The sequence below is a fragment of the Anolis carolinensis genome, chromosome 4 (assembly GCF_035594765.1).
Source record: "Anolis carolinensis isolate JA03-04 chromosome 4, rAnoCar3.1.pri, whole genome shotgun sequence".
Taxonomy (NCBI): domain Eukaryota; kingdom Metazoa; phylum Chordata; class Lepidosauria; order Squamata; family Dactyloidae; genus Anolis; species Anolis carolinensis.
In genome coordinates this window covers 94,460,731-94,473,644 of record NC_085844.1, presented here as the reverse complement: position 1 = coordinate 94,473,644, position 12,914 = coordinate 94,460,731, and the positions used below count along the sequence as shown (strand labels likewise).

The window sequence follows — 12,914 nt, the reverse complement described above, 5'->3', positions numbered from 1 at the left end:
TGCGCGCCCCTCGCAGTAGCAGCGCGCGCGCAAGCAAACACGCGCGCACATCAATGCAAAAAGGAAAAAAAAGTAGCCCGGCTCTGCAACCACGTGTTCGTCGGAGTTGGGGGGGGGGAGGGAAGAGAGGGAGGAGAGAGAGCGCGCGAGAGAGAGAAAGAGCGAGAGAGACGGAGCTGGGTAAGTAGGCGGGGCTTGGCGCTCAAGTGGGTGCCAATCAAAGCATCAACTTCAAATTGTATCTGAAAGATCAGCCGAGGACCTTAGGGCAGGCGCATCAGTCGGAGCTCAATTGTTGATCAGATCACATCTGAGGGATTTAGGAGGCGAGATTGGAGGGAAGGCGCCCCGCCGAGTCCGTCCACACGCTGCTGTTTCCTCCTCCTCCTCCTCCTTCAAGATCTCCTTCTTCAAGAGAGAGAGAAGCGACGAAGAGGAAAAGCCCAAAGCAGAGAGGGCTTGAGCGGGTGGCCGCCCCCTCCCCTCCGAGTTTCGCAAAGAGAGAGAGAGCGAGAGAGAGAGCGGTAAGAGCTCTCCTCCTCCTCCTCTTTCTCCGGCATGTCCTTCCCTCAGCTGGGCTACCCGCAATACCTCAGCGCCAGCTACGGCGGGAGTGACCGGCCCGGGGTGCTGGCCGCCGCCGCCGCAGCCGCCGCCGCCGCCGCTGCTGCTTCAGGCCGCCCCGGAGGAGGAGGCGGCGGCGGAGGAGGAGGCGGCGCAGAGCTGAGCGGCGGAGGAGGCTCCACGGCGGCCGTCACCTCGGTGCTGGGCATGTACGCCGCCGCCGCTGCCGCCGCCGGGCCCTACAGCGCCCCCAACTACAGCGCCTTCTTGCCCTACACCGCCGACCTCAGCCTCTTCTCGCAGATGGTGAGTCCTTGGCCCCTTCGGGGTGGGGAGTGGGTGGGAGAGAGATCGCTCTCCTGGGAAAGAAGGCTGTGCATCACTTTTCCCTGCAGAGTGTCCTTCCTTTCCTTTCCCTGTCTGGATCTTCACTGCCAATATTTTTTTTTTTGTCTGGAGCGGGAGTTGAACCGCCGACCTCTCAGTCAGCAGTCCTAGTAGAACAAGGGTTAACCCATTGCTTCATTTCCAATGGATACAGTTGATATAGTCAGTGTCCCTTCGAACTGGCCCATACGGCTTTTGCATACACTGGCCAAACATAATTTTGTGTCAGGAGGGAGATTCGAACTCGCCGACCTCTCTCTCTCAACATTCCGGCCCGCACAAGGCTTTAACCCATTGCGCCACCGGGGGCTCCTTCACTTCCAATGAATACAGTTAATATAGTCAGTGTCCCTTCGAGCTGTCCCGTACGCTTTACATAACTGACCAATATCATGCAAACTCCTCGCGTCCATATTATTTTGTGTCAGGCGGGATTCGAACCACGCATCTCTCGGTCAGCAGCCCTACTGGAACAAGGGTTTAACCCATTGCGCCACATGGGCTCCTTCATTTCCAATGGATGCAGTTGATATAGTCAGTGTCCCTTCGAAATGGCCCATACGGCTCTACATACACTGACCAATATCATGCAAACTCCTCGCGTCTCGCCCTGGAACGCCTTCCTCAGGTTTTAAAATTAATTTTCCAGGAATCAGCCCCGATTTAGGAGATTTAGGACCCTCGGCACACGCCCTATATATATATATAGGGCGTATGCCGAGGGTCCTAAATCTCCTAAATCGGGGCTGATTCCTGGAAAATTTATTTATATATATATATGTGTGTGTGTGTGTGTGTGTGTGTGAAATTATTTACTTTGCGTTCCCCCCCCCCCCTCGCTTTTCTTCCGTTTCGAACTTCTTCCGGGAACTTCTTCCCACACTCCCTTCCCATTTAACGATAATTATAAAGAATGGATCCTCTGGTTGCTGTGAGTTTTCCGAACTGTATGGCCGTGTTCCAGGAACATTCTTTCCTGACGTTTCGCCCACATCTATGAGGGTTTGAGGTCTGTTGGCAAGTGCGGTTTATATATCTGTGGAAGAAAGAACTCTTGTCCTTTTGAGACAAGTGTGAATATTGCAATTGATCGCCTTGATTAGCATTTAATGGCCTGGCAGATTCAAAGCCTGGGTGCTTCCTCCCTGAGGGAATCCTTTGTTAGGAGGTATTAGATGGCCCTGATTGCTTCATGTCTGGAATCCCCCTGTTTTCAGAGTGTTGTTGTTTATTTACTGTCCTGATTTTAGGGTTTTGGAAACTAGGCAAGGGAGGTTTATATATCTGGTTTGGGAGAAAAAACTCTTGTCTGTTTGAGGCAAGTGTGAATGCTTCTGGAACATAACCATACAGCCTGGAAAACTCACAGCATCCCAATGATTCCGGCTATGAAAGCCTTCAACAACATAATGGATCCTTTTATCCTTTTTTAGTGGCGTATATTATTGACTCAATTGAGAGATATTTTTCTTCTTGTTGTTGCTGTCATTTTTTTGACTTAGCTTTTTCAATGGTACTACTGGTTTGCAAGGAGTTTGAGGAGACAATATACCATCACACAGTTTCAGAGGCAACATACAGCCCTGTAGTCTATTTGGTGGCTTTTTATTAATACCTTATAAGCAGATGAGAGTAACTTTTTAAAAAATGGAATATAAACAAATCCAGACGTCTTCGCGATTTATAACAAATATTTCCCAATCATTTTTTTTTTAAAAAAAGGGAAATATTAATGTCGTGTCAGCAAGAAACAAGGAAATCAAGTCAGAGCAATAAGCTACCTTTCTGATGAGATGTGTATGAAAATCATATTAGTATCATTTCCCCCTCTCTGATTTATACAAATATATTAATATATTGGTGTATGTGTATATTATATATATACACATATACATAAAATGTGTTTGTATGTATATAGGTTTACGTATATCGTGTGTGTATATATGTATATACATATGCACCCAGATATATAGTTTAGATTTAATATATTGTATAAATGTGTGTGACCATATATATATATATATATATATATACACACACACACACATTTTTAAAAACATATGTATATATAGGTTTACATATATATTGTGTGTGTGCGTGTGTATAGGTTTTAAAAGTGTTTCATAATAATCGGATATTACGAAAATAAACCCAACGGTAAAGCAAGGTAACTTGGAACGAAAAGAACAATACAAGAGGGAGACTCAGAGTCCATCCTGGCTCCCTCTGCAGCAGTAAATAAATATGATGGGTAGAAGCAGTAATGATTTTCAAGTGGCTACTTCAAAAGGATTCCCAGGAGGGGGATACAAAATGTATCATTTCAGTCCCCAAGAACAGAAATCGCTCAACGAGATCAAGAGGGATATAACGAGCATGCCTTGTTAAGAGTTATCATTAAAAAATTACCATTGGCCCTTTCCAGATGGCATCTCTCCCTCTCCCCTCTCCATACATTCTCTCTCTCCTGAGCCTCTTTTCTTAGAAAACCATTTTTTCACAAAAGTCTTTCATACTTTTTAAAAAATTTCCAAGCAGCTTTTATGTCCTGTGTGTTTTTGTTGCAAACTTACATGCTGTCATGATACAAAAAAATGAATGGCATAAAAACTATACAGAATCTCATTTTGGGTATAATAAAAATGAACAAGGCAAGAGGATCAAATGTATGTTTTTAAAATATTATGTTTGGGTGTTGGCCCCCATCAGCAATTCCTAGAAAGCCTGGCCCAGTTCGGGAGACTTGGAGGAAGTTTGAGGCACCCGCTCATAAACCTTCTGCCTTGTGCAATTTGCAGTAATCATGAGGCCTAATGAGGTTGTTAGGAAGATAAAATGTTATTTAACCAAAACACCTGATGGGCTAATGTGACCTCACTCTGTTTTACTGCGGATGATAAAAAGCATATTGATTGGAAAAATAAATCACTGCCGGAGAAAAACTGGCAACAGGGGGGGGGGGGGAATATACACAAAACAAGGCCGTTTTGGAGGAAAAGAGGAGAAGAAGCAGTTCCATATCTCCCTCTGGAAAAGATCTCTGGGGTCCCTAACACATAGCTGAATAAACCCCACATTATCTGCTTTGAACTGGAAGATACAGCAGTGTGGACTCAGATATCCCAGTTCAAAGGAGATATTGTGGGATTTTCTGCCTTGATATTCTGACTGTGTGGAAGGGCCCTGGCTTTTTGGGAGTTTGCTGACTCCCAAGAGCATGATGTAGTTGAAATGCACGGAAAGGTTCCATGTTAAAGTCTCATGGATTATAATGGGAGAAAAGGAAGCATGAAGACTGGGTTTGGGGTGTGTGCTGAACCTGGGTCGGTTTGACTTGTCAAACCGTTGCTGTCTCTCTATGTGTGAGAAGTCCTCTGCGGCCCAGACTTTCCTCTTCTTTCTTCATAATGCCCTGTTTTTTAAGCTGTCCTTGGAAATGTGTTGTCTAAAGCTTTCATGACCAGAATCAGTGGGTTGCTGTGAGTTTTCCGAAGTGTATGATCATGTTCCAGAAGCATTCTCTCCTGACGTTTAGCCTACATCTTTGGCAGGCATCCTCAAAGGTTGTGAGGTATATTGGAAACTAAGCAAGGGAGGTTTATATATCTGTGGAATGTTCAGGGTGGGAGAAAGAACTCTTGTCTGTTGGAGGCAAGTGTGAATGTTGCAGTTAACATTGAAAAGCTTTGCAGCTTCAAAGTCTGGCTGATTCCTGTGTGGGGGAATCCTTTGTTGGGAGGTGTTATCTAGCCGTGTTTGACTCCTTTGTTTTCAGAGTCTTGTTCTCTATTTACTGTCCTGATTATAGAGTTTTTCAATACTGGTAGTTAGATTGTGTTCATTTTCATGGTTTCCTCCTTTCTGTTGAAATTGTTCACATGCCTGTGGATTTCAGTGGCCTTGGATATGCTGCTAAAGCCGAGCAGGAGTTGCCCCCGGGGCCCTTCCACACAGAATATCCACAATATCTGCTTTGAACTGGGTTATCTGAGTCCACACTGCCATATATTCCAGTTTAAGGCAGATAGTGTGAGATTTTATTCAGCTATAGGGGTCCCAGACTATGCCCCAGCAGCCTGGGATACAGTGATATTACAGTAGAGTCTCGCTTATCCAACGTTCTGGATTATCCAACGCATTTTTGTAGACAATGTTTTCAATACATCGTGATATTTTGGTGCTAAATTCGTAAATACAGTATTTACTACATAGCATTATTGCATATTGAACTATTTTTTTCTGTCAAATTTGTTGTATAACATGATATTTTGGTGCTTAGTTTGTAAAATCATAACCTAATTTGATGTTTAATAGGCTTTTCTTTAATCCCTCCTTATTATCCAACATATTCGCTTATCCAACGTTCTGCCGGCCCGTTTATGTTGGATAAGTGAGACTCTACTGTTGTTAGATTGTGTTCATTTTCATGGTTTCCTCCTTTCTGTTGAAATGGTTCACATGCCTGTGGATTTCAATGGCCTTGAATATGCTGCTAGAGCTGAGCAGGAGTTCCAGTTTAAGGCAGATAGCGTGAGATTTTATTCAGCTATAGGGGTCCCAGACTATGCCCCAGCAGCCTGGGATACACTGATATTATCAATTTTGGTGTGGATCAGTGCTCCTTTCAGGATGGGGATTTGGATGGCATTCCGTGGGGCTAGAGGTATGCCACAAAGAGGATCTCCCCCCTTAAAAAACCCCTTTAGTAAGGAAAAATCAGGTCTTGTGGAAAAAGAGCACTAAATGGGGCAAGAGGTATGCCACATAGAGGCTCCCCCCCCCTAAAAAGCCCCCTTTAAGTAAGGAGCCCCCAGAAGGCGTAGTGTACTAAGTGACTTGAAGGTTGGGTTGCTGACCTGAAGGCTACCAGGTTCGAATCCCACCGGGGAGAGTGCGGATGAGCTCGCTCTATCAGCTCCAGCTCCATGCGGGGACATGAGAGAAGCCTCCCACAAGGATGGTAAAAACATTAAAACATCCGGGCGTCCCCTGGGCAACGTCCTTGCAGACGGCCAATTCTCTCACTCCAGAAGCGACTCAGGTTGCTCCTGACACGAAAAAAAAGTAAGGAAAAGTCAGAGCTTTTGGAAAAAGAGTACTAAATGTGACAAGAGGTATGCCACATAGAGGCTTCCCCCCTAAAAAAAAACCCCTTTAGTAAAAAAATGTCAGGGGAAAAGAGTACGAAATGGCTTTCCTCATTTTTGTTTTCTCCTCCTCTGCTCCTCTGACTGTGTTGCAGGGCTCCCAGTATGAGCTGAAGGAGAGCCCTGGCGTCCACCCTGCCACCTTTGCTGCTCACACCACCCCGGGCTACTACCCCTACGGGCAATTCCAGTATGGGGACCCAGGGAGGCCCAAGAACGCCACCCGAGAGAGCACGAGCACCTTAAAGGCCTGGCTGAACGAGCACCGCAAGAACCCCTATCCGACCAAAGGCGAGAAGATCATGCTGGCTATCATCACCAAGATGACCCTCACCCAGGTCTCCACCTGGTTCGCCAACGCCCGCCGACGTCTCAAGAAGGAGAACAAGGTCACCTGGGGGGCGCGGAGCAAAGAGGACGACCACATCTTCGGCAGCGACAACGAGGGCGACCCGGAGAAAAACGAAGACGACGAAGAGATCGACCTGGAGAGCATCGACATCGACAAGATCGACGAGAACGACGGGGAGCAGAGCAACGAGGAGGAAGAGGAGAAAGTCGAGCTCTTGCGGCAACGAAGCGAGGAAGAGGAGCAGCTGGAGAAGAAGGGTTTGGACGGACTGAAAGCCAAAGAGGGGAAGGAGCCCTTGGACAACCCCACGCGCATCCTGAGCCCTAGCAGGCAGAACAACCTCCCAGGCCCGCTCCACAACAAGCCCAAGATCTGGTCCTTGGCAGAGACGGCCACCAGCCCGGACGGGGCCACGCTCGGCAAACCCGCGGCCCCTTCGCCCCCCTCCCAGGTCAACCACGCCTCCGCGCAGCTCCAGCACCCGGCTTTTCTCCCCAGCCATGGACTGTACACTTGCCAGATTGGGAAATTCCACAACTGGACCAATGGGGCCTTCCTCGCCCAGAGTTCCCTCTTAAACGTGCGGTCCTTTTTGGGAGTTAATCACCACCACGCCGCCGCTGCCCATCACAACCACCCCCTCCCATCCCAGCAGCAGCAGCAGCAGCCCTCGGTATTGACCCTCAGCGTTGAGAAGGCTTCAGAGAGGACCAGCCCCAAACACATAGGTAATATTATGGACGGGGGAGTGGGGGAGAGAAAGAGGCCTATTGGGCTGGGGTTTGCATAGTAGTGAGCCTAACAACAACAACAACAACAACAACTTTATTATTATTATTATTATTATTATTAATAATAATAATAATAATAATAAAATAATTGAGGTGTGATCCAATGCAACAGCCAGCACAGTGGTCTTCTTTGCTGTGTACTAATCTTGTTGTGTATCAAATAGTAATCATAATCATACTTTATTTGTACCCTGCCCTATCTCCCCAAGGGACTCAAGGCGGTTTATGTGTTGGTTCTGTCCTAAGCTCCGATAGGCCTTTACCCTGAGCTGACTCTTGCTATGAGTTCTGCTGCTCCTTTGAGTGCTTTTCAACCTCAAGGTAAAACATATCAAGCCTCTTCTAATTGACACCCTGAGGCCCTCGGAAAGTTTTGTCACAGTGTTGATATCTAGCTCATGAATGTGAAGCCTTTGACTTCTGATTTTTTTTTTAAAAAAAGGAGATAGCAGAAACATATCAAGTTGCTTTAAGGAGCAGGGGAGGAGCTCCCCCAAAAAACATGACATTCCCCAGAAACGTTTGCCTGCATCTATGGCAGGAATTTCAGAGGTTGTGAGGTCTGTTGGAAACTAGGCAAGTGGGGTTTATATATCTGTGGAATAATGTCCAGGGTGGAAGAAAGAACTAATTCCTCCAGGCAATAAGCAGTCAGACCTTGAAGCTGCAAGGCTATTCAATGCTAATCAAGCTGTCCAATTGCAGCATTCACACTTGCCTCAAACAGACAAACGTTATTTCTCTCACCGGGGACCTTCCAGAGATATATAACCCCATTTGCCTAGTTTACAACAGACCTCACAACCCTTGAGGATGCCTGCCATAGATGCAGGCAAAACGTCAGGAGAGAATGTTTCTGGAACATAGCCATATAGCCCAGGAAAAATTTCTGATTGGGAATAGAGGCTAGAAATATTTGAGCAACAAAATTCCCCATCTCTATTGAATGTGCTTTCAGCAAATTAAAATAGCAGTCGGGTTGTTCAAAATCATAATATATCATTAGAATTGCATTGTTTTCTTCTTCTAAAAACAAGCCTGACAGTGGCGCTGATAAGCTGGCTCTCAGGGCCCTTCCAGGCAGCCATAAAACCAGAATATCAAGGCAAATAATCCACAATATATGCTTTGAACTGGATTATCTGAGTCCACACTGCCATATACTTAAACCTCCTAAAGTGGGACTCAGGGTGGCTTACAAACTATGGCAGTAATTCAATGCCAGATTCAGACAATAACAATATCAAAATATTATTAAACTCTAAAAATATTATTAAACTGTAAAAAGCATATGCATATCAATTCAAACAATCTTTCAAAAGATTAAAACATATCAAACATATAATCCAGTTTATTGTGAAATTTATACAGCTGTGTGGAAGGGGCCTCAGATAGCAGGTGGGAGAATCAATGTGGTAAACTTGGTTCCATTAAGACCTCTTGGAGAGTTTAGGGCCCTTTCCACGCAGCTGAATAAAATCCCACATATATGGAATATATGGCAGTGTGGACTCACATAACCCAGTTGAAAGCAGATATTGTGGGATTTTCTGTCTTGATATTCTGGGATATAAAGCTGTGTGAAAGGCCCCTGAGTCCACACTGCCATATATTCCAGTTCAAAGCAGATAATGTGGGATTTTATTCAGCTGTGTGGAAGGGGCCCTATATCCCTATACATCTAAACTTGGTAACAGGAATATTGCTGAATTGTTGGAGACTTTCTCTGCCTCTCTGCCTCTCTCTTTGCCCACCCGAATAAGGCGAAATGTGCTAAGGCGTTTCTCTTTACTTTCTCCTCTTCCTTGTCTTTCTCTCCCTCCTTCCCTCCCTCCCTCGCAGAAAGAGAAAACCTACCAAGGACTGACTCTCCGCCTCAGCAGTTAAAATCTCCCTTTCAGCCTGTCCGGGACAAGTGAGTTCTTGTTCAGTGAAATTTACTTAAAGGCAAGAAAGTGCTGGGATAATACAGACTAATCCAAGCACACCCTCATTATCATAAATCAAAGCAACAATCAAGCGATTCTGTCAAGCTTTGCAGAGTGGCAGAACCTGACCAAACTCTCGCCTGTGTTTTTTTTTAAAAGCGAATTCCCCACCACCAACTTGTCACGTTGTATTTCTTTTGGTGTAACATATAGATATAGATATATATATATATATATATGGAGAAGAGAGGGAGAGAGAGATCCTTAGCCTGTTCCCTGATGCAAATGGGTAGCTTTTCACTGATAGATGGTTCTGTCTTTTCTTCCCAACAGCTCTTTGACTCAGCAAGAGGGAACATCGTGAATTTTAACAGCGCTCCCTTCTGCTTGATTAAATGGGTTCTCCTCCCCCTCCTCTCTCTCGTTTTGTTTTGATTTTTTTTTTGGTGGAAAAGAACATTTTACAGACTGATTAAAGGACAAAACAAAGACTCTAAATGACTTCCCTCCATCTCTCTCTTTTTTTGCAATAAGGAGACACCAATCCACTTTAAATATATATATATATTTTCCAACTCCCCAACTGGATTCCCCCTTTCCCCCATTTTTTTTCTGTTGTTCCCTTTTCAGGATGGTGTAATTCTAACCCACGATGAAGATTTCCCTCATGTGTTTGTGTTATTTTTTTCCTTCTTCTGTATATAAAGCGATTTCGAATTGTACATAGTGCCACAGCGAAACAAAACAAAACAAAAACTTGTCTAAAATCGTATATTTTTGTCTAATAAACAAAATGAAATGACTACCTCTACCTGCCACAATATATATACTTGTGAGCGTTGCACCGTTTTGGGCGGGTTTGATCCAATGGCAGAAGAATGGCAGAAATTAATCGAATTTATAGATTTGGTGGATTGGGAAGGACGGGGTGGGAAAGAAGGGTAACAGGATACTTTTCGTGTTGTCCAAGGCTTTCATGGCCGGAAGCACTGGGCTGCTGTGAGTTTTCCAGGCTGTATGGCCATGTTCCAGAAGCATTCCCTCCTGTCATAGATGCAGGCATCCCCAGAGGTTGTGAGGTCTGTTAAAAACTAGTCAAGTGGGGTTTATATATTTGTGAAATGTCCCAGGTGGGAGAAAGAACTGTCTGTTTGAGGCAGGTGTGAATGTTGAAATTGGCCACCTTGATTAGCATTGAATACCTTTCAGTTTAAAGATCTGGCTGCTTTCTGCCTGGGGAATCCTTTGTTGGGAGGTGTTAGCTGGCCCTGATTGATTCATGTTTGGAATTCCTCTGCTTTCTGAGTGTTGCTCTTTATTTACTGTCCTGATTTTAGAGATTTTTTTAAAAAATACTGGTAGCCACATTTTGTTCATTTTCATGGTTTCCTCCTTTCTGTTGAAATTGTCCACATGCTTGTGGATTTCAATGGGTTCTCTGTGTAGTCTTGGGTCCTAACACTCAGGGCTGTAGCCAAGGGGGAAGGGAGGGGTTCAATCACCTGAATTTTTCAGGTTTTTTTTAAAAACTGGTTTATTCATGATTTTTAACTGGTTAACCTAATCCCCATGAGTGTCCACTGAAGTTTATCCACCGACCCTGATTTCTAAATTATGTTGTGTTATGGAACTACTCTTCATGATTCACTAAAAAAAGTTTCACCCCCCCCCCCCCCCGGAAATCTTTTCTGGCTATGGCCCTGCTGACACCTCTCAATAAAGCATTCCCCCAGGCAGGAAGCAGTCAGCCTTTGAAGCTGCCAGACCATTCAATGCTAATCAAGCAGGCCAACTGCAATATTCACACCTGCCTCAAACAGAAAAGAATTCTTTCTACCACCCTGGACTTTCAACAGATATAAAAACCCCAACTAACTAGTTTCCAACATACCTGCAGGCCATAGATGTAGGCGAAACGTCAGGAGAAGAATACTTTTGGAACATGGCCATACAGCCCGGAAAACTCACAACAAACCAACGCTTCCGGCCATGAAAACATTGAATCAACACAACACACCGAATCAATGGAATTGATAGATTTGATGGATTGGGAAGAACGGGGATGAGAAAGAAAAGCAACGGGATACTTTTTGTTTCCTTTACTTGAGTGAAGGAGAAAGGGGAGCGGGGCAGAAAAAAAGATTGACATAGATATTTTCCAAATATACTTGGATCTTTGCACGGAGAAGCATGGGAATCCCTTGATTGGCTAAAAGCAAAACAAAACAGGAGGCAGGTGATGAAGAGATTGGAAAGAAGCTTTAAACAGTGGAATACTGCAGTGTTTCCCGAAAACAAGACACTGTCTTAATATTTATTTTTCTTCAAGAAGACACACGATGGCTTATTTTCAGGGCATATTTTTTTATTAAGTATGATACAACAATCTCCATTTATGGGATGTTCTCTCTGGACTCAGTCTGCTTGCTGAAGCTTTTCCCTTATATCCTGATGTTTGTATGGGGTGAGAGAGACCCACAGACTGTGGCTGGTCAGTGCTGGGAAGCAGCAGCTTGACTGGTGTTTGTGGAGGGTGAAAGAGACCCACAGACTATTGCTGGTCAGTGCTGGGGAGCAGCAGCTTGACTGGTGTTTGTGGGGGTTGAAAAAGACCCACAGACTGTTGCTGGTTGGTGCTGGGGGAGAGAGACCCACCATGCTGAGTAAAATGTCAGCCACAGCTTTACTTCTTTTCCCTGAGGGCACACAATACCTAAACCAGAGTGTGGGGCTCCTCTCTTCGATGAGGAGACTTTTCCTTTCACTTTCTATGTCTCTCTTTATGCCACAGCTTGCAGCAGGCACATAACAAGGCTGCATAACCAGGTCTGAGTATGGCTTATACAGGGTTGTAACCAAGGGGTAAGAGTTCAACCCCCCCTCGAAATTTTTCAGTTTTTGAAAACTGGTTTATACATGAATTAACTGTTTATACATGGTTAACTGGTTAACCAAATCCCCATAAGTGTCCACTGAAGTTTATCTATGGAGCCTAATTTCTAAATTATTTTGCGTTATGGAACTACTCTTCATGATTCGCTTTAAAAAGTTTCAACTCCCCCCTGATTTTTTCCCTGGGCTTATATATTGAATCAATTCCTACTAGAGCAGTGGCCTAAATGTGGTACCCCTTTCCCCCTTCCTTTCAGTGTTGTTTCGGATGGAAAAAAAACTCTCTGAGTTGGGAGGAGTATTATTATTATCCGTCTCCTTTTTGCCCCCGAAAAAAGAGGTTGTCGAGGCAAAGAGAAGCGTGAAATCGTCTTCCAAAGCTTTTCCCAGTTCGGTCGATCAACGGCGAAACTCACGCCTTAAAAAAAAAACGCTTGTGATTTTTCCAGGCTGAGGAAACACAAGTGAGGTTGAGTTTTCTAGCTGGAGTTTTTCTGCGCGAAATCTTTCTCGATCTGGAGAAAGCCTGGCCTTATCTTTGCAATCTTTTAGGATGAAGAGACAATTGCAAGGCTTCCCCCTTTTCCTTTTCTAGCAGCTCCCCCTTTCCTTAAACCGCCCGGCCTCCTCTCCCTTCTCCTAAATGCGAATGCTAAATGAGCATTGAGGTGCTAATCAGATACCAGATGGTTGTTGACGCTGGAAAATGGAAAGAAGCAGCTGGGAAAGTCATTAAAAAATCATGCTGGAGAGGAGACAGCCTATCCCGGCCCCGCCATCCACCGAGCAGGACTTGTCGGAAGCCCGGGACGAGATTTGAAATCAAATATTAATAAATTCCCCATCAAGGGTG

The 12,914-nt window shown here is 44.9% G+C and overlaps 1 protein-coding gene across 1 annotated transcript; it reads left to right on the top strand.

Annotated features, from left to right (window-relative positions):
- The first annotated feature begins 220 nt into the window (after positions 1–220).
- Positions 221–9,971, top strand: irx1 (iroquois homeobox 1). Its single transcript, XM_003225301.4, has 4 exons — positions 221–870; positions 6,194–7,178; positions 9,084–9,156; positions 9,503–9,971. The coding sequence occupies exons 1-4, from the start codon at positions 559–561 to the stop codon at positions 9,531–9,533; spliced, it is 1,401 nt and encodes a 466-aa protein (XP_003225349.2). The 5' UTR covers positions 221–558; the 3' UTR covers positions 9,534–9,971.
- Positions 9,972–12,914: the final 2,943 nt, after the last annotated feature.